General features: G+C 42.4%; 1 protein-coding gene across 5 annotated transcripts in view; it reads left to right on the forward strand.

Moving 5' to 3' along the window:
• The window catches only part of SSH2 (slingshot protein phosphatase 2), a 227,903-nt gene that overhangs the window by 168,637 nt on the left and 34,006 nt on the right, over window positions 1–25,260 (forward strand). For all 5 annotated transcript variants that reach the window (XM_075594229.1, XM_075594231.1, XM_075594232.1 and 2 more), the window contains 2 exons: window positions 17,167–17,270; window positions 21,877–21,941. In XM_075594229.1, the coding sequence (XP_075450344.1) occupies window positions 17,167–17,270; window positions 21,877–21,941 (169 nt within the window). The remainder of the gene's footprint in view (window positions 1–17,166; window positions 17,271–21,876; window positions 21,942–25,260) is intronic.

The raw sequence follows: 25,260 nt of genomic DNA on the forward strand, positions 1-25,260 counted from the left end.
CTGAGTACACTGTGGGCGCTACATAACTAAAGACATGCATAAATACATAATGCCTCTTTTGGTAGGGGAGATCATGATAGGAGCGCAGGACATGCCCAACATTGAGGAACGGAAGGAGGGTGACTGCTCCCTTTCCTTTCAGTGATGGAGTGATCACATGACCGCTTCAGAGAAGAGGCCGCTTGATCGTGAGTGCCTTGCGAGGGCCGAGGCACTTGAGCTCTGCGGCCCCTACGACATTCATAGGGTTAAAGGTGAAATCCTGTCCACTCTGCATCCTGTGTTTGGGGATCCTCCTGGTTCAAGAAATATATTTGTATATTCTGTGCAAGTTCTGATGCAACAAAAACATAGATTGTAAGCTCAACGGGGCAGGGACTGTCTGCAAAATGTCTCTGTAAAGCGCTACATAAAACTAGCAGCGCTATACAAGAACAAACAAACAAATATGGCGCCAGACTACAAACATGGGGGCTGGGGTCACCAATAGGAAGTTGCATGGGACGACGGAGCAAACCCTGCCCCCTGCAGCCATATGGTTTCAACAGTTTGCCCTGTGCACTATTCCATCCCAGACTTCACTGCTCCTGAACTGGGTGGTATCCGAATGCCGGAAATCCCGTTAAAAAGGGATGGTTGCTTTAATGACGGTGCAATAAAGTTGTCCAATGCCGACTTTAAAGGTGAAGTTCCCCCAACAGGTCATCTGTTTTGACACTGAACTCATTGTGATGCCCTTTAAAAAGGCCCCAAATCTGCAGTAGTGTTCCCATGGCAACACCTGCTTTTTATTCTCACTTTCTCCACTCCATCAAACAGCACAGAGCTGTTTTCCATGCAGATTACAAAGACTCTCACCAGTAAAAAAAAAAAAAAAACCCAGTTATCTCAGTCTTCTCAGAAAAGTTTCTTTTGAAGTTCACTAATATCATTAAATCAAAAATCGACGAGCGGGTTAAAAATTCAAGGTGAAAACAGTGAAAACAGTGAAGAAAGCTTAAAGTGGGTTTACTTATTTGTTTGAAGCAGAGCGCTGAAGCACATTGCTTTGAGCTCCAGGGACCACCTGCTTCCTGAGATACTTACATCTGAAGGGGCTTCCGGCAGCAGCTTCGGCTGGACACAGAAAATGCTCGTTAAAGGCCCAGTGTCCCGTAGGCCAATAGGAAGCTGCGACGTCATCCCTTGCGACTTCCTGTTGGCCAGCGTGCCACAGGGCCTTTTACACAAGTAAGATGCTGGCGTCGCATTCAGATGTCAGTATTAGGGGGAGCAAGCGGGTCCCTGCAGCTGAAATGAACGCGGTTCATTTCCCGACACCCCCTGCTTCACACCTAAGCGGCAGATATAAAACTGTTGTGCTCCTTTAAAGTTGAAAATCAACATGTAGGGAAAATGCTCCTTTAGGCCGCGCTTATAGTCCCGGTGACGCTGGCGTCACTACGCTGAAGACCGTTTGTTTTGTATTTTCTTATTTATGTTGCCTTTTTTGTTTTTTTTTAAAGCTCACCTTTTCAGACTGAACTGGTGATGTCACTTGTTGATTGTAATTGTAATGTTTTAATTATAATAGACTTTTCTGTGGGAATGCTTTGAAAGTTCAGCTTTTGTGTGCGTGTGTTTTCATATAAATGAAAAGCCTGGTCGCCCGGGCGCCTAAAATTCACCCATCGGCACCTGTGCAGTGCGCAGTGATGATTGACAGGTCAAGTCACCGCAACTCCCTGTTTAGATGGGAGTGGGGGGGAGAGATGGGATCCGAGAGCACAAGGCAGAGACCCACGAGAGCTGGGGATGGGGCTAGTTGAAGCAGGCGGAACTAGTGAGAGAGGAGAGCGGAGATGTGAGAGTCAGTCTGCCTGTGTGAGTCTCTGTCACTGGACAGCGTGGGGGGGGGGGGGGGGAGAGAGGATCAGAGAGCAGGAGGCAGGCATGCAAATGCTAGGGACAGAGCTTTTTGGAGCTGATGGAAGATGAGTGTGTGTGTGTGTGTGTGTGTGTGTGTCAGTCAGACCACCACACACACACACACACACACACACACACACACACACACACACACACACACACACACACGCTCAGTGAGTGTGTTAGTGTGTGTCACAGATACACACTGACATACACACACAGAGACATAGCTGACAACAGGTGAGGAGGAGCTGTGGGGAAGCTGGAACCTCCCCCACCCTGTCATGCCTAACAATGCACCTAAACATTCTGGCTGGCTCCAAAGTATTTAATATTTTGGTAACAGTAGTTTTAGAGATGTCTGTGATAGAAAAGAACCCTGTGTATTACTTAAACCAAGTATCTGGACAGTATGGTATACAAGATCAAACTCGCTAAAACTCGGTCTCCCTCTCCTTTCTCACACCCACATAATAGAGGGTGAACCTGAAAACTTGTCAGCATGTAAAAGTGAGTCCATTAAAGTGTTATTGCACACTAGATGTTACGAACCATTCATTTTGATGTATTCTGTAAGGGAAAGTGTAACCCAGAGCAGTGTGTATTGAGGTGGGGACTTTACTACTTTGTTTGCAGAGAGCTTATTTAAAACTTGTTTTGTGCAAGCAGAATATTGGGAACATGCACCGCACAGAAGTTCAATAAATGTCACTTGTCATTCATTGTCTTTTCTTTACATGCTCTCTGCGTACTTCTGGCTGCAATAAATAGCACTAGTTATTTTTTCTAAAGAAATAGACAGTGTAACATTATTCCTCATCTTACGAAAGATGGAGGTGATTCTTATGACCCTTGTTTAGATCTCAAAACTGTTGCTTGTTGGTCTCAGCATATTAAGTATTTGTTGTTGTTCCATTCTTGGAGTGTATGTTCAGGCCTATATTCGGAAAAGTCTTAAAGCATATGATAAGTTGTGTTGGATAAGTGATTTATCGGAAAATCTAACCCCAAACCATACACTTATGGATATTGTTTAACTTTAAACCTGTAAATTTCCCTACGCGTTCTTTAACCCCTTCAGTGCCGGAGGGGTTGGCAGTATATTGCTTTGAATGGGCCGCAGTCATCTCCAGCACTAAAGCTCCTCTATGCTTGTGCTTGATATAACCCCCTCTCTTCTGAACCCCCGAGCAGTTACAAAGCGTTTCCAGCTCATCGCTGGCTATTGTTCCTGGGCCTAAATAGTGGACCCCTGGATCTATATAGTGGACTCTCCGCATGCTCGTGACCTATTTCACAGATTATTGAGATGCCGAGCCAGAGAACAGCGTTTTGCTTTTATAGCTAAGCGCCCCTCCTCCGACTCTGCTTGTGTGATTACACTGGGGGCAGGGCGGCCTTATGGATGTGCAGCTGAGTGACAGCCGTGCATTAGTTCCGCATCATGTCATTGTTGTACAGTCTTTACCCCTACAATTTTGTAAACCAATTTGCAGGTCATTTTATGTTCAATGGTTAATCTTTTTAAGCCAAATTATAAAAGGCAAACTCAGATAAGATCATGCATGTGTTACTTGTGTCAGACTAGCAGGTTCTCTGATTTACTGTGCTCCAGTTACTTCAATGCTTTATTCTACAGGGTATGGGGCAGGAATTTTGCATCTATGGAGTGGGAATGTGGGGAAACTCCAAGAGCTGAGGATGTGGTGAGAGGGGCTTTTAGGTGTTATTCATTCATTTAATGAATAATCCCCTTGGTGTGTTCCTGTTTTCTAATTACAAATATACAATAGGGGTCAGTTTAGGATTGAATTTAGCTGGAGGGGACTCAAAGTAAAACCTGAAAGCAGAGAATGTTGCTCTCTCCATCCAGTATGAGCTCCTTATCCCAAATGGAGACGCTCTGCAGTCTGGAAGCCTGTCTGTCTATTTCTAAAACCGAAACTACAAAAGTCTGATGCAGCAGATAATCTGTGATGTCAAAATGGAATTACTGATGTTTTAAACTTCATAGAGGACCTCATTGGGGTATAGTATAGTTTGCTAGATCTTATTGTACCAAGGGGGCATTTGTTAATGCATTTATTAGTGGCTGGAAGGTCACGGGTCAGACCTTTTTGTGTCTCCATATAAATACAGTTTATTGTAAAAAGTTTCTGAATTGGTTATTTACTAATTCAGTTCAGTAAGTCAGTCGTTAAATTGAGATGCCAATAGAAACCCTGAGAAGAGCGTGCAATTCTGTATGTACGAACATGCTAACATTCTCATAGACCTCTGCTGGTCAATGGAATGATCAGCTGGTTAAAGTGAAGTCTCATTTAACCACATATACTTGTTACAATGATGACACATTTTTCATCATTTAAGCTATAGTAAACATCTTTGAAAATGTAGACCCAAAAATCCAACAAATAAACCAAATATCACAAATTTACCACTGGGCATGTGATCAGGAGAATAAAACAAATGAAAGGCAATCTGAACATCATTTGTTGCTATGGCTAAGTTGGACTGCACATTTGACAGGAACATGCAGTCTCTTGACAAGGATGATGTTTTATGAGCAAAGAGATTATTCTTGAGTAGAGGTCATTGGGGCTGTGCTCCTATTAAAGAGCCCTCCTTGACCTCCTTCAATTTATAAGGGCATGAAAGTCTTGGCAGTTCCCAGGCTTACAAATGGACAAACAGAAGAGTTCTTCAGGCACAGGCCATAGTGTAAACTGCATTATAGGCCAGCTCGGTAGTCTTGCTGTAAGGGTCATGAGAAGGGAAACAAAGCTCCATTTAAACTGCTAATTGGACATGGTTGTGGTGAGAAGATCTCTTCCTCATGGTTCCTTTGTCATTATGAATGCTGCCATTCCTTGGTCTTGTAAAGACTCATAACTGAGGCGTTGGGATCTTCTGTATTTGACAAAAAGATAAAAGCCAATTCGATTTAGGTACCTGCAAAACATTTACCCCCCTCCTGTTTTATCCTCGGTATTGGATAACCCCAATAGGAAGATGAGACAATTCTGTACTCCTGTAATAATCTGCTACAAAGCTTGTGTTTAGGAAGTGTGGGCAGAATGAAAAAGCTATTGTTTTAAGTAAAACACAAATCGTTGGAGAATACACACCTGCTTGAGTAATTTTAACTAAAGTGCAATAGCTGTTTGTGAGGGAATCCAAGGCAATGGCTGTTAAAGCTGCAGTTCAGTCTTTTTTTTTTTAATTCTTTTTTTTACTTCAATAGTTGCATGTGGGCAATCTCTAATTACCTAAAGAACTGCATAGCTGCCAGTCAATTCGTTCTCCATGTATTGATCTGCAGAATTTGGTGACATCATTAGTGAAGGGATCTGTTTTTTTTCTGCTTCTGTCTCTCAGTGGAAGCTCATGACTATTCATGAGCACTCCTGCACTGACATGTGCTAGAGGGAGGGCAGGGCTGACAAAGGGGTGTGCCAGGGCTTGTGACAGGACATGAAGGGGCGGTGCCTTAGCAAATGGTTGTTAAAATAGAATACAAGAAAATTTGTCTTTCAAAGTTGTTGTTTTTTTAAAACAGAAAATGCTAAAAGTATTTTTTCTTACTACAGAACTGATTAATTAAAAAAAAACACACATGCAGGATATTGACTGAACTGCAGCTTTTTACAAGCAATAATTGCTATTACTCTTTAGTAAGTATACTTGATAGGCTCCTATCCAATATGTTGTGGAGCTGCTTCTCTGTCAGGAAAGCTCTATGCTCCAATAATTTTGAAAAAAATACAGGAGTACTTCAGTATTAGGCGATATCTATTGTTGGTCCAAATAAAAAAAGGTATTGTAAGACAAGCTTTAGAGCGTTCTCCTCTCCATCAGGTCAGCAATAGTGCTTTACAAAGATTTCATCAGCTTAACACAGATGTAAAAAAAAAAAAAAGAGAGAGAGAGATACAAGATAGCCATCTAATAAGGCAGATGATGCAGAGAAGAAATAAATGGATGAAAGGGACGGTGAGACACAGGACCACACATGCATCAGCAGTGTGCAGGGGGTACATAAGTGATATGGGCGTGCCTGTCTCGCTTGTTCCCAGGAGAGTATGTTGACCATAGCCAGTCATTTAAGTGGAGCTCAGAGCTTCCCCGACATGCATGGAGAAGCGGCTTCACAACATATGAAAAGGGACCTTAATAACCCTCCCTGAGCCTTGATAACTGTTTAACCAATTCAAAGCATCACCTGTAGCCAGTGTGTTTTTGTATTTAGCCTTCTGAATACTAGTTAAAGGAGCAATCGAAGATGCAAATTTATTTTTTTAAGTGTTTAAAAAAAAAACCCATTTAATATAGAATTGCAGCAGGGGGTCTCCGGAGAGGAACTCTGTTTTATTTCCGCTCCAAAGTAGGGTGCCAGCAGCAGCTGCTATGTGTCAGCAAGCAGGACTCTCAGGTTTGAAGCTCCTGTGTCACATGGACCAATCCGAAGTCGCATCGATGACGTCACGGCTTCCTATTGGTGCGCAGGGCCTGAGATCTCTGAACAGCAGACATATTGTGAGTCCTGCTTGCCGAGGACAGTTGCTACCAGCACCTAATTCGCAGGTAAGTATCTCCGAAAGCAGGAGGGCCTGGAGCTGAAGTTAACGGGGTGACAGCGCACCAAATAGTGTATTATTAAAGACACACAACATATAGCATAGACTTACAATTAAAAAAGTAAAAGTAGGCTACTTTTTTAAATTGTAAGTCTATGCTATATGTTTGTGTCTGTTTTTTTATTTTTTTTATTATTATTACACTATTTGCCAATCAATTCTGGTGCGCTGTCTCTTTTCTGTTGTTATTTTGAAGATCCGGTTGGATTGTTTGGTGGGAGAACGGCGCACCCACTGTAGGCTCGTGCAGCAAGGAATTGGGTCATTTGAAAACTATCATTATTTTTTAACTGATTGCACCATATGACAGTCTGTGCGATATCTGCCCCCTTGGATTACCTCTGTAACCAGACTTTTCTACTCCATGGGATAGAGCCGTTGGCTACTGTACATGTTTGCATCCTCCCTGCTAAGTGACTTGTTGAGCTGTCAGAGACGTGCCAGTGTTGGATGGCTTTTTGAATGTTGTGGTACAGTAGCAGCTGTAAAAGAAAGTGATTGATTTGAATCTGACTGTGGTACAGTATTGAACTATCCCTGCATCAGCAATCCTAGTACTTATTAGGCGTTCATCTTGTCCCTGTTCAGAGCAGTGGAAGACAGCCCACTGCCTAATTCAGACAGTCAATGGTGGTTCAGTTCTTTTTTTAGTCTGGGAAGTTCTGGACATACCACAGCTAAATATAGATTTCTGTACACTTGACTAATATGGAAGGGACGTTATATTGGCCGTAGCCAATCTCAACTACGTTACTTACAGTAGACTTTCAGTCGCTTGCATGCTTTTTTAAAACCACTTTATAATAATCTGGAACATTTAGAGCTTGAGCATAGAATAATATTAACCGCCACAACTCCCTTTCCAAAAGGCAAACATGGTTACACGCTTTGATAAGTAATGCCAGTTTTGGAAACTTAGAACAGACAGCCGGTTTTGCTGGAGAAGTGTAATAAATCACACATTTTAACCGTTGTGGTCAGATAGAAGTTACTTTAGATAGAATGTGTATTTTATAAACTTTTGTTCTCTAATTTAAATTCTAATGCACAGATTTCTTAAGAGAGATAATGACTTCTCTAAAGTGGCACAATTTGAGTGCTCATTTGCATGTCATTACCCAGAATCCCTGGCGGAAGGGGAAGCATTGTATGCTAAGAGATAATGGGGAAAGCCAGTGTTTTGGACCTGTCTGAGACTTGGGAATGTGCTTATAAGTGATATTTTTATTTGTTGCCACCTTTCATAATCCATATTATTTCTAACCATACAAATGTGTTTTGTGAGTCGAATTGCTTTATAGGAACCCCCCCCTCCCCCCACACACAATTTCTTCCCCTTTCTCCAATACTCTTATTTCTTAACTTCTTATGTTCACATATAAATTAATATCGTGCAACGTGCAATGTGGATTGCTACCTTAACTTGTGCTATACCTCCTATCTGCCTGGACTCTGTGCTGGAGAAGTCTACAACATACTGTCTGTCCATCAAGGTGTCCGCATATAAAGTGAATGAGTTGTGGTTTATCAGTTACTATATACCTCATAGTCATCTCTACCAAAGACACATATAATTGTATAGTTTTTGGGAAAGGTACATTAAGTTACAATACCTTGATGGACAGTATGACTTCTCCAGCACCGAAGAGCAGAGTCCAGGCAGATTGGGGGTATAGCACAAGTTAAAGAAGCAATCCATGCTGCTCTGTATTTATTTGCTGATTTGGGGGCTGCCCCAGAGGTGCAGCGCTATTAGGGCTTTTGTTGCTGACCGAAATCCGCAGCATATTTCATTCATTTTTGTGTACTTGCAGTGTACACTTTTTAGTTTCATAAAATGCATTCAATTAAAAAAAAAAAATGCATAGATATACAGCATATTGTTCCCGTTCTGGCAGGACCGTATTGGTGAGCTAGAGTATGTCCTACATTATTGGTGAGCTAGAGTATGTCCTACATTTTAAACTCCATCCTTTATCCATAAACATTATTGCACGTATATCTTTATTTATATATAGTGCTTTACAATACATGTGACATAATGGGAATTAGCGCTTCGGACACAATAGGAAACGGAGTCCCTGCCCCGAAGAGCTTACAATCTAAATGGTGAGTTGCTGTTGAATATGGTCCCATGGTGCAGTAGTTTACTTGTTGTACTGGGAACATGTGAGCTTGGTTGCTTCCAAAGGGTTTTTCAACCCGTGACCCTAAAGCTATGTGTGGTGCATTCTTTTGGAGAATAGTTTCAGTGCTTGAGATAAAATGCAGATTGTTGTCGAAGTTAAATATAGAAGCGCAGAGAGCTGGCAGGACTAACTCAACATTCATTTCAGCCAGTTAAATGGAATAAATAATTACTCTTGATGTATTCAGCATTGTGTACACCTGTACATTATAAGGCAGCCTGAGAAATGTCTGCCCAGGTCTCCGAGTCTAAGCACGTGCTGGTTATCTGTTGTAAAGTGTTCTCTATCACTTACATGCTTGCTAGAAGATTGCAGCAATGGCTACATTTATCTGATTTGGTAAGAAGCGCAAGAACAAGCCGTATTTAGGAAGAGCACATTTGAGGTTGCAATAAGAGAGGAAGTGCTTTCATGCTTATTATCTCTTCAGTCACTTTCTGGGAACCCAACCCTGTCAGGGAAAGATAATACATTTCGGAAAGTGATGCAAGCAAACACTTCATTGTAAATCAGCAATTTTGAGGTTTAGTTTGTAAGGGAGTATATGTGCAAACAGTGTGTTTGTGGTGCTGTGGAGTTTGCATGTATTACTTTGCGTCTCCACTGCTTGGAGTGATCTGCATAGAACATAACTTTGCTCTTAACCCTTCACTGCTATATAGGAAGCTTTGATAAGCATTATTTAATATTGCAACATGCTCACTTTTATAGGGGTGCCCAGAACACGATTGTTCAGCGACTTCACCAAGGCTAACAACGTTTTCAATAGCAAAAGGCTTATTACAGACGGACTGCGTTTCCTATTGAAATGTTGTTCACATGCTGAGATCTCTGGCTCGCAGATGTTTCATGCAAACATGCATTTTTACATTGTGTGTTCCCACGCTTAGTTTTCTGCAAACTGTTTCACAGTTCGTGAACAAGTGGCAGCTTCCGCCTTAACTTTCACAGTGCCCTTGCTTCTGAATGTAGGGGATTCTTACCTACACCGTACTGCATCAGCTACTCACTTGTAGACACTTGGAGAAGCTCTTTGTAGCCATGTGATTGACACATGGTTCTCTAAAGTTGGAAATTGATTGACGTTGCTAGGACAGTGGCTTCTAACCTTTTTTTGGTTAAGGAACCCTAAGTGAAATTCTGAGGAACCCCCACCATCTCTAATAGCAACTCTGTGATCAGATGCATTGTAAACTCTTCTGTATGTTATACTATTTTCAACTGACCAGAAAATTACAGGGAGCCCTGTAGGGATGCCCAGGGAACCCAAGGGTTCCTAGGAACCCTGGTTGAAAAACACTGTGCTAGTGTTGTGTATGTTTGGGTAAAATGGATTTCATTCCTGTAACAGAACCAGGCTAGATATTTTTAGGGTTTGGAGCGGTAATAAATTCTATTTTATTCCAGTGTGCTCCCTGTAACTGAATAATTTAATAATAAAGATCTATTCATTCATTTGTTGCAGCATCAGGTAGAAGAACTGATTCCCGGGTGGTGCTTTCCTGCTCTTCAGTGGGCCTATCCAATATTTACGGACTTTGCAAAGTCACCAACAAAACGTTGTAGTCACAATGAGTGCTCATTTGCATGTCATTACCCAGAATCCCTGGCTGCAGTGGCTATGGGGTAAGGCAGGTTAAAAAGGACCTATTTTTAAAGCAGCAATATGTGTTAACTTTTTAAAAATATATATTCATTTTTTATTACAGTTTTGAAGTAGGGGATTTCCGGAGCTGAACTGTGGTAATTTGAGCTCAGTGGACCCCCTACTTACAAAGATACTTACCTCCATAGCGGTGCTGGTATCCCGGTGCCTAATCTAATGGCCGTTTGGGCCAATAGAAGCAGTGACGTCATCCGGTGTGGCTTCCTCTTGGCCTGCATGACTAGGACTGTTAAACTCTGCATAGATACTTACTTCCATAGGGGTGCTGGTAGCTCTGGAAGCAGGGCGTTCCCGGAGCTGAAATGAATGCAGTTCAGCGCCTGGGACCCCTGCTTCAATCCTGTAACAAAAATAAATTTTTTAATTTAACCCGTATTGCTGCCGTCTTTACAAATTGTTTGAGAAAATACTTGTAGCATTTTTTTTTTTATACAACATAACTGATTTTTTTTTTTTAACACGTGGGATATTGCTTGAACTGCAGCTTTAAGACACGCAAATTTGTTCAGACGTGTTCCTTGTAATTACTGTATTTTGTACGTGGCTGTTTTAGGTCACTTTCTTTACTCCATATTACTTGTTTGTGTAACAAAATGATCCAATTCAAAATCAAGAATAATAAAACACGACGTATAAACTACCCCGGTCACTTAATGGCCTGAGCTGGGAACAGCAAGATGGGAGTTGGAAATGAGTTTGGGGTAATTTGGTCATTCCCCAGTTGGGTAGATTGGATTGCATAGAACTCCTGCAATGTTGGGGAAACTGAATGAAATCTGCTTCCATTTCTTGGCTCTCTGACAAGGGTTTAGAGATGAAATCATCCTCCAGAATCCATCTGGCCCCCTGTGATATTGTCCAGAAATTCTCCACCAGCACAGGAAGAGCCCAGACATCCAGGCCAGGGGAAGGTGGTGAAAATAATAATCATTAAAAAAAAGTATTTTCTTTAACAATGTGCAAAACCCCTCGTGCATTAGAGAGGAAGCCAGCAGATGAACGGCTTATCTTCATTTCTGCAGAAACTTAAAAGGCATTTTCCTTTCTGTATTCAAATAACCATGAATATCCTATGGGGGTAAATCCTTATGTATCCTTGTAATAAAATTACAACACATCCAAAGAGCACACTTGTGATGTCTTAAAACCTCATGTATAGCTAAATTTATGCATATTGGGCACATCCTTTAACAATCGAACTGTATGCTTCTTCAGGATGACTACTAGATGTCATGGAAATGAGCAGGGAAAGAGCTGGAAGGTACAAGCAATAAATGGTATTTAATTGCATGAATGTAAAAGTTATAGCTTATCTTTTTAATTAAGTAATTCATAAAACAGTCTTCTATTTCCAGAGAGAGATAACAACGAAACAACATGAATTGCTCTGGTAATCTAATATATAGATAGAGTAGGACATGAGACAACATGTAGAATGTACTGCGCCTGAGCTCGTACTGGACACAGCATTTTGCAGTTTCTCGTTATAAATGTGTTTCTATTCTTAATGATTGCATTGCTCTCAGGTGGAATGAAAGCTGCTCTCTCGTCACCACACATAAGCACATGTCACTTCCTCTCCAGCTGCAAAGATGTGATGTGCACTGCGCGAGCGATTTCAGCAGAGCTGGGAACCGTTTCATGTGTTTTTTTGCTATATGAGACTGGTTTCCTCTCTTTTGAAATGTGTGGCGGAAAAGCATCATTGCTGGGCCTGTGCCTGTTCTGTTCAGAGTTGAACTCTAGGTTATGGGAACTAAGTTTAGTCAATAGTGGTTGCAGCGCAAGCCACAGGTGTGTTACTGTATGTGTGTTAGACAGGGGAAGTTGGCTGCAAAAATGAAACTTTAGATCTAGCTAAATTCACTGTAAGAAGTTTAACTCTTAGTTGCACTTGTAATCCACATGATGTTTATCTCCAGGACACTTGAAGCAGCATTCACGATAGGATTTTTTTTTACAGCATAGGAATTGGAGTGCTCCTCGGAGCTAAACCACCACTATTATTATTATTATTTTCGTTTGTGAAGCGCCAACATATTCTGCAGTGCGGTACAATGGGGTACAGAGTTATGTATGTTACATAAACGGTTGCGTACAAGTAAGGACAAATCTGCAAAGCGATAGAGAGGTATTGAGGGTCCTGCTCGTGAGCGCTTACAATAGTTTTTTGGTCACAGAGACCCCTGGTTCCGGAGATTTACCAGTGTTCTCCACATGCATTTAATGGCTGTCCAATAGGAAGCCCCAGCGGATGACGTGGCGGCTTTTTATTGGCTCGCAGCATCCCGCACGGTTTTCTCTAAGTGGCAGAGACCCAGCAAAAGCAAAAAATAGCACAGTTTAGTCCTGGAGGATGCCCTTCCCCTTGTTTACAATCCTTGTAATAAAAAATCAAATAAATTGAATGGGTGGTGGAATTGCTGCTTAAAAATGTCTGTTCTCTCCCAGTAGATGTAACCACAAAAAAATACCCCCAAAACATTTTTTTCAAGTGAAATAAGCCGAATCTGTGTTACTGCATAGTGTCCTAGGAGCAAATCCACGAAAGCCTCTCTTAGAAAAGAGCGCAGTGTTTTTTTCCAGCTTTGGAATATGGCTCCGTGTAAGTAATCAGGGACGTAGAATGAGTGAAGAAACGTCTCCGGGGAGTGTTTAGACATGCATTCATTGCACTTACAGCATCACTTACACTTACGCAAGCGAGCATAGCACTTTTGACTTTTTATTCTTCTCAAATACCGTCCTAGCTTAACTAGGCTTATTATCCAGCTACGTCAATGTGTGAATGAAGTGGAGGTAGGCTGTTTGCTTTGCAGTGGTAAGCAGCTGTTGCTTAGCGCCTCTGGCCTTTACTTAGATAACTTGAGGTTGAGCAGAGGCCTCATTCCTTCAGATTGTTGCATTTTTCCACGTTGCCTGCTGTGGTCTGCTCTCTGGTTTTGACACCTGTCATGGTTTATGTAACAGTGATTTAAATGAATAGGACACGTATGTGAGACTGATTCAGAGTGATTAGCAAAGAAAGGGCTGTGCTCTGTGACAGGGCCTTGTTACGCCGAAATCTCAAGCAGCTGTGGCTCTTGTAGAGCAGCAGTTCATGTTCAGGGCACCCCTGAATACTTAACATGCAGCAACATAGAATAGTGCTGAGCGTGAGTACACACACTTCCTGCTGCTGACTAAGGCTTGTTATATAGTCCTCGCTGCTGGGTGTGCGCACGGCGTTGCACGTGGCGTGCGCGTTTAGTTGTTAGGGTGCAAGCGGTGGCGTGCGCGGTTAGGGGGCGTGACTCTGACGTCACAGTGTTAGGCTGCGCTGTGATTGGTTCGCGGCGTGGCAGCAGCGCGAAAATACAATTTTATTGTATTTTCCCTGGTCTGCCTCGCCACCGCTTACGGCCGTGCGTGCGTGCGTCCCAAGTATACCAACGTCGGGCTAACACTGCCAATTCTAATTGGCGTGCGCACTATATTACACGCCCTGTGCTTGGGAGGGACTTTCATGCCTGCTTCTTTGTGGCTTGGAAAGCAGGTGCAACACATAGCAAGTCATCGTGTCCTGTGCCTACTTTATAAATCGTTTTGGTCTGAGGCGAAAAAGCTTTGTAATCAGGATGACCCATTCGCTGCCAGAAGTGCCTTCAGCGCAGTGCTCTGCTTCTTTAAAGCGTGCTCTGTGTTTCCATTGACAGGCACCTGGTGTTATTGAACACCTAGTTTAACAGATAGACAGTTGACATCTTAAGTGAAAGACTCCTTTATTAGACAGCAAGGCGGTGGTTTCAAGAGAGAAGCATTGTTCCTGACAGGTGACATTTCCCACCCAGTTACGGCTGGTTGCAGGCAAAGAATGAAGACCTAAAACCGCAGTGGCTCAGACGTCCCCAGTATTTTTGAGCACCCCCAGTGATTAGGACTGGCTTCATCATGTCAACGATCAGGGTGCCGGTGAACACTCGACCGGGAGTTTCCTTGTTCTGTTCTCAACTCGCTCACTGTAAGGTGAATAAAATAAAACACGTTGCAAACCTTCTGGCTATAAAGCCCTTAAAGTTAGGAACAATCTGTCATGTCCTACTTCAGCTGTGTCGCAGTCGGATGGATATGTGATTAAAGCAGGATACTTGGTTAATTTCACTACCACTTTTCAGTTTCTGTGTCTCCGCATAAATACAGCTTTCCAAAGCATTCCTATCCCCTCCTTCTTTTATTGTTGTTGGAGGCCATTTTTATGGGCCTTGTGCAATATTGTGCTTCAACTGTTTCACAGGAACGTTCTCCTGGGTGGCTTTGTAAAGTGCACATATTGTTCACACGCTATAAAATATTTGTATGACCTCTATCTACCCTCTATCACTCTCTTGTAATATCTATATTTAGACCTACTCTAGGGAATAAACTGTAATGCCCTTTAATCAAAACTTGTTGACCTCTCGTTCTTGGTGTCTATTGATGAAATCATGGAGCTAAACAAAATGGTGATAACATGTGGAAAGATTTCAATGGAAGCAAAATGAATGTACAACCATCTTAAATGTGACTTGTAGAAAATACAGGGGACCAAAGGAGAGAGAACCTGGTTAATGAAAGCACTCTAGTAACCTAATATGGTGTGTATAGTTGAATACTTAAAAATAATTGTATTGATATTGGTATTAAAATAAAGGGGTAGAATTAGAAACACGACATCATTTTCATACCAATATTAATACAATTATTTTTAAGTATTCAACTATACACACCACATTAGGGCACTAGAGTGCTTTCATTAACCAGGTTCTCTCTCTTTTGGTCCCCCCATTATCATTATCCTGGGAATAGCAACGTACCAATACTATAATTAGCTGAGATGGGGTAACGTTACCTCCCTACCCCCTACCCCCCTTCCCACCCCCCCCCCAACCTTTCCTCCAGGTAATTGTAGAAAATACATACTGCTTTTTGTTTTTTCAAAAGTGGCTTAAGTGCTGTTACTTTAGTTAAGTGATTCAGCCACTAAAATAAGCATGTGAATTAAGTGTATTTTATAAAAAATCTGAGCAGAGAATGCACCTGCTACATGGGGACACCCCAAGAAATACTGAGGCCTGAGATCTTGTCTGCTTGATAACACTTCAACACTGTATTCTTCTGTACTCAAGGGCCACCAAACAGGTCAGGTTTTCAGGATATCCCTGCTTCAGCACAGGTGGCTCAATTTGTGGCTCAGTCGAAGACTGCACCATTTGTGCTTATATATGGATATCCTGAAAACCTGACCCGTTGCTGGCCTGTGAGGACTGGAGTTGGCCACTCCTGCTCTAGACTATTAGTGAAAGACAGCTTCTGGCATTGCTGAATGGGGAGTGGACTTGTAATGTGATAAGGGCAACGTGTGCCAAAGGGGTATCTGCCGTGCAAGGTAAATCCTGAGAAGGGAGGGTTTACCCAACCTGTTTTCATGTCACATACGCCCATACTTTATCACCATTGGCATTGGGAGAGCCCCTTGTTGTGGCGACTACTCGTCGAATTACGTCAGCAGAAAATAATAGCCCTGTGGTTAACCTTTTACCGCTCTGCAGGCTAATGCTCTGCTTAGGCTGTAGGAGTCTGTTTCTATTCAACTCACCTATTCAGGTGCACAGTTTTCTTTAAAGTGACAGCGCTTCGTAAGCAGTTAGTGTCCTGATTTTCCCATCTTTATTCTGAGCTTATTTTTTATTGTAAAAGTCTTCAAGAATAAGATATCTGCATGTAAAAATACGTTTTGTTAGCACTCTTTGGCCGTGCCTATAGTGCCATCGATGGCGACGACGGGTGACGTCACCCGTCGCCACCGGTGAAAGTTATATTTCGCCGGGCGGCGGAGTCGCGTAATTCCGGCAATTTGATTGGTTCAAGGGCCGTCACGTGACGCGACAGCCCTTGAAAAATCATTTTTTGCCGGTTACCAGTTTTCGCAACGTTGCTTTGTCGCCGTCGTGCGCACTATAAGCGCACGCGGCAGCGGCAATGCTTTTGTTTTCGGGTGATGTCGCCGGCACTATAAGCACGGCCTTAGAAGTGACCACTAATTATTATGGTTGATTTGCGTGGCACTGCGTAACTATCACACTGAGAGGTCGAGATGGTAAGGGAATAATTAAACTCATTTAAGGGAGATCTTTCAGTTGTAGTTATTCCTTTTGAACTTAAAATGCTTTTTATATGTTGATGGCTATTTTGGTCCCAGAGAACATAGTTTTTTTGGCAAGATGTGATCGCTTTTATTGGGCTAACATACAAATGCAGCTTTACACGAGCCTTCCAGAACTCGCAGGTCCCCGGATCGCTATAAAATAGACCAGTGTGGTCCAGAAAGCTCATGTACATCATATGTCGAGTAATATTTAGCAGATCACTTAATTATTCCTCATTGGAGCTCTATATATTCCTACGTTTCCATTTTGTCTTGTTTCTATGATTTTATAATCCAAACTGTTTTTTGTTTTTTTTTAGTAATTCCCTTCCTGACTCAATGTGTGCAGAGCAATAGATAGCAAATGATCAAGCAGCGAAATGTTTAAAGCAGCCCATTACTGCCAGTGGGGCTTGTTAAGCAGACTGAGAATGTCATTAGAAAATGTTATCTTTTTATGACGGCTAAGCCAGCATGGTGTAAAAAAAAGAATTAATCTCACAACAAGCTTTGAGAGCGACTAGTATTGTGTTCTGTGATCTTTTGTTACTCCTAATGGCTGCTGCTAAGCTGGACTGACAATTCAATGTGTTTTATTCTCAGCATCAGTGAAAGTTTCCTGACTGTGAAAGGTGCCGCCCTCTTCCTTCCGCGTGGAAATGGCTCATCCACCCCGAGAATCAGCCACAGACGCAACAAGCATGCAGGTAAATAACTCGCCTGCGCTATAAAGAGGCTAATTATATTCTGCATGCATCTGTTTTTTGGTGGAGGCTCTATTAAAGGAGCATAGGCTCTCGCAAAAATTGTCGTTTCCCCCTCCCCTTCCCCTCACCCCAACCTCCCAATAGAGTCAATAGTAGGAAGCTGCAAGGGATGACGTCACGGCTTCCTATTGACTCCCAGGACATTTAAACCGCCATTATGATAGCCCCGAGTAGTCCAGATGGAGCTGCTACCGGGACCCCTACAAAGGTAAGTATCTCGAGAAGCAGGGGTCCCAGAATGGAAATGAATGCAGTTAAGCTTCGGAAACCCCCTGCTTCAAACCTATAAAAGAAACTCAAATTCAGGAGTGCTGCTTTAAAGAATAGTTTGTTGCGTGGGCATGTTTTATGTCCGTATGGTAAAACAACAGCGCTAGTTCTGGACCAACTGTGAAGGGGCTGGATATTTTTAGTGCTAAATTTAGCAGAAAGTGCCTCTCTACATTTGTTTGTTTAAAATGTACTTTTGACGGCCTCAAGTCTTTATTAATGGCCAATTAAAAGGTTTGCACAGTTTATTTCCCCCAGTAAACCTGTTCCATTACGTTGTTGAAATAGGTCGTCATGATAAACATGGCCCTTACAAAGGGGTTAAAACTGTGCCGTGTCCTTATATAATATGTACATAGCGTGGGTATATGAATAATCAAAGTGATTTAGCATTTGGCTTTGTGAACATTTTTTCTTTTCAAGCACCTTTTTGATGATGAAAAGATTAAACTAGTTATAACTTGATACAGCCCCAGGAAATAAATGGATCTGCTGCTTGCTATACAGCAATCCTAAAATCCCCCTAATGCTTACACTGTACATACAGTAATGGGTGGTGTTGGTGTAACCCTTTTTGTTTTGCCAGCCCCAATGACAGAGCAGATTTGTGAGAACCTTACAAATAAGTATGCAGAATTGCAAACACTGATATGTATGAAGCCAGGAAACAATGGCTACTGCTGATTAATAAAGATTCCACATTTGGGTTTGATGAACCTTTTCACTCACAAACTTTTATCACTATTGTCTTGGATTCTGACATTAGGTTACAATCTAATGCTTTGGGTTTAACACTATTACATTATCATGTGTTTATAGCCAGGTGAGAGCTGAGATATTTTACAAGTTTCTGCAGGTCCAAGCCCTGTGAATAACCCTTTCCTAGAATATGACTAATCATCCTTCTGTGTTAACAGTAGAATTAGGGGATTTGTTTCAATGTTGTGCAATATTCAACTTTTTGTTGCACCCAAAATTATACACACTAAAGTTTATATAGCTCTGAATGGATGCAGAGCTCTTTACAGTGGAATAATGGCACAGAGACCTTCTAATCTATAATTGTTTAGTGCCACAAGCTTTTGTTTCTGAATTCTAGTCTCCCGTTTCAGAGACTTAGGCTGCGGTCCCAGTGCGTTCTAAAGCGCTGTGCGCACAAGCACCGCCCCCCAATCTATCCGGGCCAAGTATAAGCTTCGGCGCGCATTTAGCAGCCACGTTGTGCTGCAGGTTTTCTCATATACAAAAAAATTGTATGTGGAACTTGCGACGGAGGCGCGACCACGCCCCCGCTGGCGGTTCAGCCAATGAGGGCGAACCAGCCGCGTGAGGTCATGGCCACGCCCCCGCAAAACCGCAACCACGCCCCCTCCCGTCGCAAACTCTCCCTCTCTCCCAAGACCTCGATGTGCTTTGAAGCGCTGTGCTACAGAACACACTGGGACTTGCCCGCGACGGAGACGCGATGTCGCTTCAAATCAATTGACTCCGTCGCCAGTGCTTATAGTAAGCGCGACGACGAAGTCGCGACCAAAAATTTGGTAGCCGGGTAAATTTTATTTTTTACAGACTGTCGCCACATGTGACTGTATGTAAACCAATCAATGACCCCGTTGCCAGCGACGTCGCTGAAAGTTAAATTATAACTTTCGCTAGGGGTGACATCATCGGTCGCATCACCGGCACTGTAAGCGCGCCCTAATACTTTAGACACTAGGCCACGCTTTCAAAATTGAGATGGGATTGGTGTTTAAAGCAGATTTGCAAAAGTTGAATCCCATTTAAGAAGATGGCCATTATTTTCCTATCCTCTGACACATTGCCAAAGGAAGGGAAAATATATTTTCCGAAAATTTGCTTCCTGTTCCCAAGTACTGTTTATTTTTTAAAACCTCTTGCATTACGGGTTACAGAAAAAAAATGTGGTTTATCTACACAGGCATTTGCACTTTTGAGCATATTTAGCATATTTTTACTATGTTTCATACAAATAAGTTTGCCATGGGAATGACAAATCATTTTTAAACGGTTTCTATTCCTCTTAAAGGAGCAGTACCCAGCACCCGTCTTTTTGTATAATTGGAACAGGGAGCATCCGGGGCTGAAGTGCGCTGCTATTAACTCTGGCGACCTCCGGTAGCCGACAAATCGACCTTTTTTTTTTTTTTAATTTGGCGACACAATCAAAGAAAAAAAATAGTCGGTCGCTGGGTACATCCAACAAAGCGGTGACGTCATGTTCTGATGACATTGCGGCTGCCTAGTGGCGTAAAGCTTACCTCGCCTCCATTTTACCCCAAAAAGGCACTAACCTCTTTGTTATTTAGAATGGTACGCAATACCACCAAGGGTTTTAAAAGGAGATTTCTCGGTTACAGAGGGGTTCCCAGAATTAGAAATAGCGGGGGTTTAGCTCCACAGGGACCCCCTGTTCTGATTAATTATTATTGAAAGCAAACATAGAGGGAATTGCGGATGTAATTAGCCGTTTGTTTGCAGGAATTAAGTCAGATTCTTGAAAAATGACCATGCTAATGTCTCTATGCCTTGAATAGTAGCCCAAATGATTGAAAACCCAAAATGACGGCATGGTCACCCCAGAGGCTTTACGGATAAAGTAAATAATAAGTATTCTAGTATTGCCGTTTTATGCAGCCAGGGGGCTCTGTGATGCTTAGAGTGGCACAGTTTAGTTTTAGGAGAGCCCCAGAACAAATGCATTTAAAATAAAGCAACAAGCCCCGTACCAAGCTTATTTAAGTGAAGGGGAGGCGGAATAGGTTCTGTTGATATGTAAATCTCATGTTTAAGTATGTCCTAGGATACAAAGCTGGGAGACCATTCCACAGACCTGACTCAATAGTTCCAGTTACAGACATGTTTAAGGGAGGAGAGACGGCCATCAGGGAACCATTGGAGTTGTCTCTCTGTTTGCAGTGTTTTCTCCCAACCTTTTTTTTTAAAGCAAACAAAAAATAAAATACAGTATATGCATAAATAAATATGGCCACGGAGACACCCATCCAAACCATGATAATGCAGTTTCCTATTGGCTCCTGCAGTGAAACGAACCCAGGCGGCCATATTGTTTGTCCTGTACATATAAATTAAATAGTGGTGCCGTTAAGCTCGGGGGGGGGGGGGAGGGAGGAAGGGGGCCTTAAAATAAATTGCTGAAAAGTAGCACGGCTGTCAGCTTTTTTGGTTAGGGAGAGCTGCACTTTTCTACCTTTGGCAGTGGTAATAGGAAGCTTTACTATTAAGTAGAAGTGTACAGAGATAATGTCTATTATATATACCTGATTTGGCTTTTTTTGAGTCACTCACTGTAGCTAGCAGGTGACTAAGGGATCTAGACTGAGAAGAGAGCATGCAAATAATCAAACCAGCACACACAGCAAGAACCTGTTTTGCAAGCTGCCTGCTTATTGAGTTTCACTGAAATATTGTGTTCCATGGAACCAGGAACCAGTGCCTATCGTTGCTGGAATCCATTGGTATTTATGTATATTCAGACATTAGTGCTAAAAAAAAAAACAATCATGATTGTTTTATTTATTTTTTTGTCTCTAACATTTGAAGTTACCATGGTAACCTTAAGACTGTGTTTCATTTTAGAGAGATGGTCTCTTAATGCCGGTATTTCAAACGTTTATCTCCTTAACAAAGCATCAGTTTTTTTTTTATAAATAATAATAATAAAAGGTAAACGGAAAAAAAAAAAGATTAAAGAAGAGACAAAAACACGGCGACTGCTGCTTTAAGGGAGTGGCAGTTGTTAAATATTAATAGGAGTAATCCTGTTTCTTTAATGCCTGTAACATAAATTGAGAATTAGTTGCGCTTTATTAAATGGGAGATGACGTGAGTGACGTGAGTTTGTACAAGCTGTATCGTACCTTTTCATCGTTGGCGGGGTTAGTAGTGATTTGATTGCACTTTGGGTCCTCTCCAAGTTTTAGCCTTTGTACAACAGATGTCTCATGCTAGGTAACTACTAACAGACAATTGCTCTCAAATGATATATTTTCTGCATTATTCAAAGGGGTCTTTATTTATTTGTTTGTTATTTTCAGACTTTTGACAAATATTTTGCTATTGGCTTAGACAGAATACATCTCTTACCAAACAATTATTCAAGCGAGAATAAAATTCAGAATATTGCAATTATTTTGAAAAATAAGGGTTCACTGAAAGTTTGCAAATATTCCATACATCACTCCGTCAAATGCTAAGGTTCTTTAAATGACATGTTCTCATGTTCTTCTCTTTGCAGGGGATCTCCAGCAACACCTCCAGGCCATGTTTACGGTGCTCCGTCCTGAGGACAACATCCGGTTGGTGAGTGTTCTCTCTATTTCTCCCCAACCTAATGCATCTGCTCCTCCTGTTGTAATATCAGTAACTTGCTCTGTTTGTGGAAGTATTTAAATCATTGCGTGACTAGCAACTAGTGAATGGGGCTAATGCGAAATGTTCTTCATACAGTTGAGTTGAGCTTTGAAGACCCTAAAGCAGTAGCTTTCAACCTTTTCATTTAGTTAAGGAACTCCAGAATTAGATGGTGAAATTCTGGGGAACCCCAACCCTCGCGCCCCACCCCCGTCTTTTGCTCGCCCCCGTCTCTCGTGTCTCTTCCCCCCTCATACTCTCTCCCTTACGCTCCCCCCCTCTTTTCTAAACACACACACTTACTCTCCCCCTCACACTTGCGCGCACACACACACACACACACACACACACACACACACACACTCCTCCTCTCTCACATACACACACACACACACACATACTTTTCCCTTCTCACTTACACACAGGAGCCGCCAGCGCTGAGAGCATGCACTCTTATCTGATCCTTCCTCTCCTTCCTATCAGTAGTTATGACTTTCAGCACCACACTGCTACGTGTGGTGCCACTGTGCCGCCAGGCCTGAGACAGCTGCAGAGACCCTGAAGGGGTGCTCGCAGAACCCCGGTTGAAAATCACTGGCCTAAAGTCTCTTAATGTGAATTTTCTAGGATTCAAAGGTCTTGAAATGACATAATATATGGAGAACTTTTCATATCTCTTTTACAGTCCAACAATATATCGTCGTCGTAGAGGTAAAAAAATCATTGTATTTTTAGCAAGAACTCACTAAATGCACTTCCTGACCTGATTTCTTGATGTTTCTATTGAAAAACTCATTACGTGCCTATTTAGTCATAGGTCAGAGTTACAAAACATAAAACTCATTAAGTATGATTTGGAAATAGTGTCAAAAAGAACATTTCATTGCCTTTTCCTCAGTAGTCAAAGAATGTAGTTAATAACTTTTACCTCTACAGCGACGATATTCTCTAGAAGGTTTCCTGCTGACTTTGATGATGCTTTTTAAGGCAACCCATACCCAAACAAGTTGTCTTTGTGGTAATTCATGCTAGTTTTATTGGGTTAGACATATTGAACACCTGGCCTGTTCGTAGCCCTTGAGGACTTAACTGAAGCACACCTAGAAATTCTTTGCAGCAACCAGTAGTGAAGGAGAACTAGATTAATAAATGAACTGACTGACACATTACTCGGCTTTGTAAATAATAAAATACTACAGACATGGAAATCTCTAACTAAAGGGCTTATCATTTAATTTAGAATTTGCATATGAAATGTGACCGCAGTATAACGTTTACCCTTAGGCTAAGGCCCCGCTCCCAGAGTCAGCGCACCTGCGCTGCTGACAGGCGGTGCGCTGAGATACACAGACCGCGATCTGCGGTCTGTAGGGAGCGGGAGGTGGGCGGGAGGTGGGAGGTTTGATCGGGAGGTGGGCGGGAGGTGGGCGGTTTGACAGGGAGGGGGGGCGTGGCTTGAGCGGAGGGACCCGCTACTCTCCCCCCCCTCCCTCCACGGACTCGGGCTGGAGCTGGAAGGTAAGTTTAAACACACACACGCAGGCACTCATTCATACACGCGCACACACACAGGCAGGCACTCACGCACTCATACACACACACGCGCGCACACACAGGCAGGCACTCACGCACTCATACACACACACACACACACACAGACAGAGGCAGGCACTCGGGCACACACATACACACACAGACAGGCACGCACTCAGACACACACACAGAGAAAGGCACTCACCTGCTTTCACTCCACACTCCTCCCCGCTCCCCGAAGCCTCTCCTCCTCCCGAAGCCTCCCCTCCCCATTGGCTCACAGCCACACACGTCACGCGTCAACGCTAGGAAACACCATTCTCTGGTGTCTCCAGCGGCTGACGCGCTACAGCGTGTAGTGCTCTGTGCAGCCAGTGGGGACCGGGACCGGCTCGCGAGGATTCCCCTGCTGGTGGGGAACTCGCGACCCGCCGCCCGCGCCAACGAGCGCAGCGGGACCGAGGCCTAACATTGGAGTACACAAGGCAATGGGGTGAGTTGAGCTGCTCATGCTCGGTTATTTAGAAGCTACATTACTGGTCCAGTTTTTCTCCCAATTCAACAGTTGTCTTAAGCGCAAAGCTTCTCTTGCAGCACCCCACCTATTGGAGTTTTCCTCTACTTGGCAGTAGCATGACCAGATAACACAGCACAAGCCTTTTTTTTTTTACTACCATCATAAAAACTGGGCATGATTCCTTTATTGCACCTTTTTTAAATGGCGCAACATTTGGTAACTTCAGCACTGTATGTTCAGCTGCCTTAACATGTGCTCCTCAGCATGATATCCCACTGCTTTATGACTAACAGACACTTCAAGTGACCCGCAGCAGTTATCAATAATTACCAATAGCTCTTGGTGATTTATCAGTGGTGTCACAACTGCTGGAGTCTAAACCCCACTCACACATGTATTCTCTCCTACTCTATTCCTCCTTTAATCAACCTAGCAGTAAGCATGCAAGAGTAGCTCATGTTAAAAACATATAGAGATATCATGTTTTTTGATGGGGTCATGTCTCTATTATGCTTTCTGTTCTCTCCCATTATAAACTCCCACATAACCAAGTATGGTTTGCCAAGTGTTTGCATACATAACAAAAACCTCCTTAAATTCACATAAGGACTACAGGATAAGAGAGAGACTTCTGTCAGGACCGCATTGGAAAGGATTAGCATCTGTGGCATGGGTTCCCCCCCCAAAAAATAAAACAAAAAGCAATATCAAGTATTTATAATTATTATTAAAAGTAATTTGATAGCACACACGTCCATATAGTGAATCGAATTTGAGTAGTCCTATAAAAGAGCAACACGTTGAAAGGCTTTGTCTCGCTTTGCAAATTGCTGGGATTTGAAAAATATAATAAGGGGGCGGGGGGGAATCTGACTTTTCCCCTATTCTTTCTTTAGAAACTAAATAAAATAAAACCCCAAACACTGCCCTCACTTTTTTCCATTCTACTTTATATCACATTGATTCCTTTAAACATGTGTGGAATAAATAAATGCTTGACCAGTCATGTCATGCCTCTGAGATCAGTGCCTGTACTGTGTGGGTTTGTTTAAAATATTTTCGTTTATACAATTGAAAAGGCACTTTGTTGTCCAAGACACAGCCTTTTGTTTTGAATTGCGTTTTATTCATGTGCAGTTTCTGCATAACGCCATCAGTCAAACTGATTCATACGAGATATGATGTGATAAAACCACCAATAAAAATAGACCGTGATTA

The sequence above is a fragment of the Ascaphus truei genome, chromosome 3 (genome assembly GCF_040206685.1).
Source record: "Ascaphus truei isolate aAscTru1 chromosome 3, aAscTru1.hap1, whole genome shotgun sequence".
NCBI classification, from domain to species: Eukaryota; Metazoa; Chordata; class Amphibia; order Anura; family Ascaphidae; genus Ascaphus; species Ascaphus truei.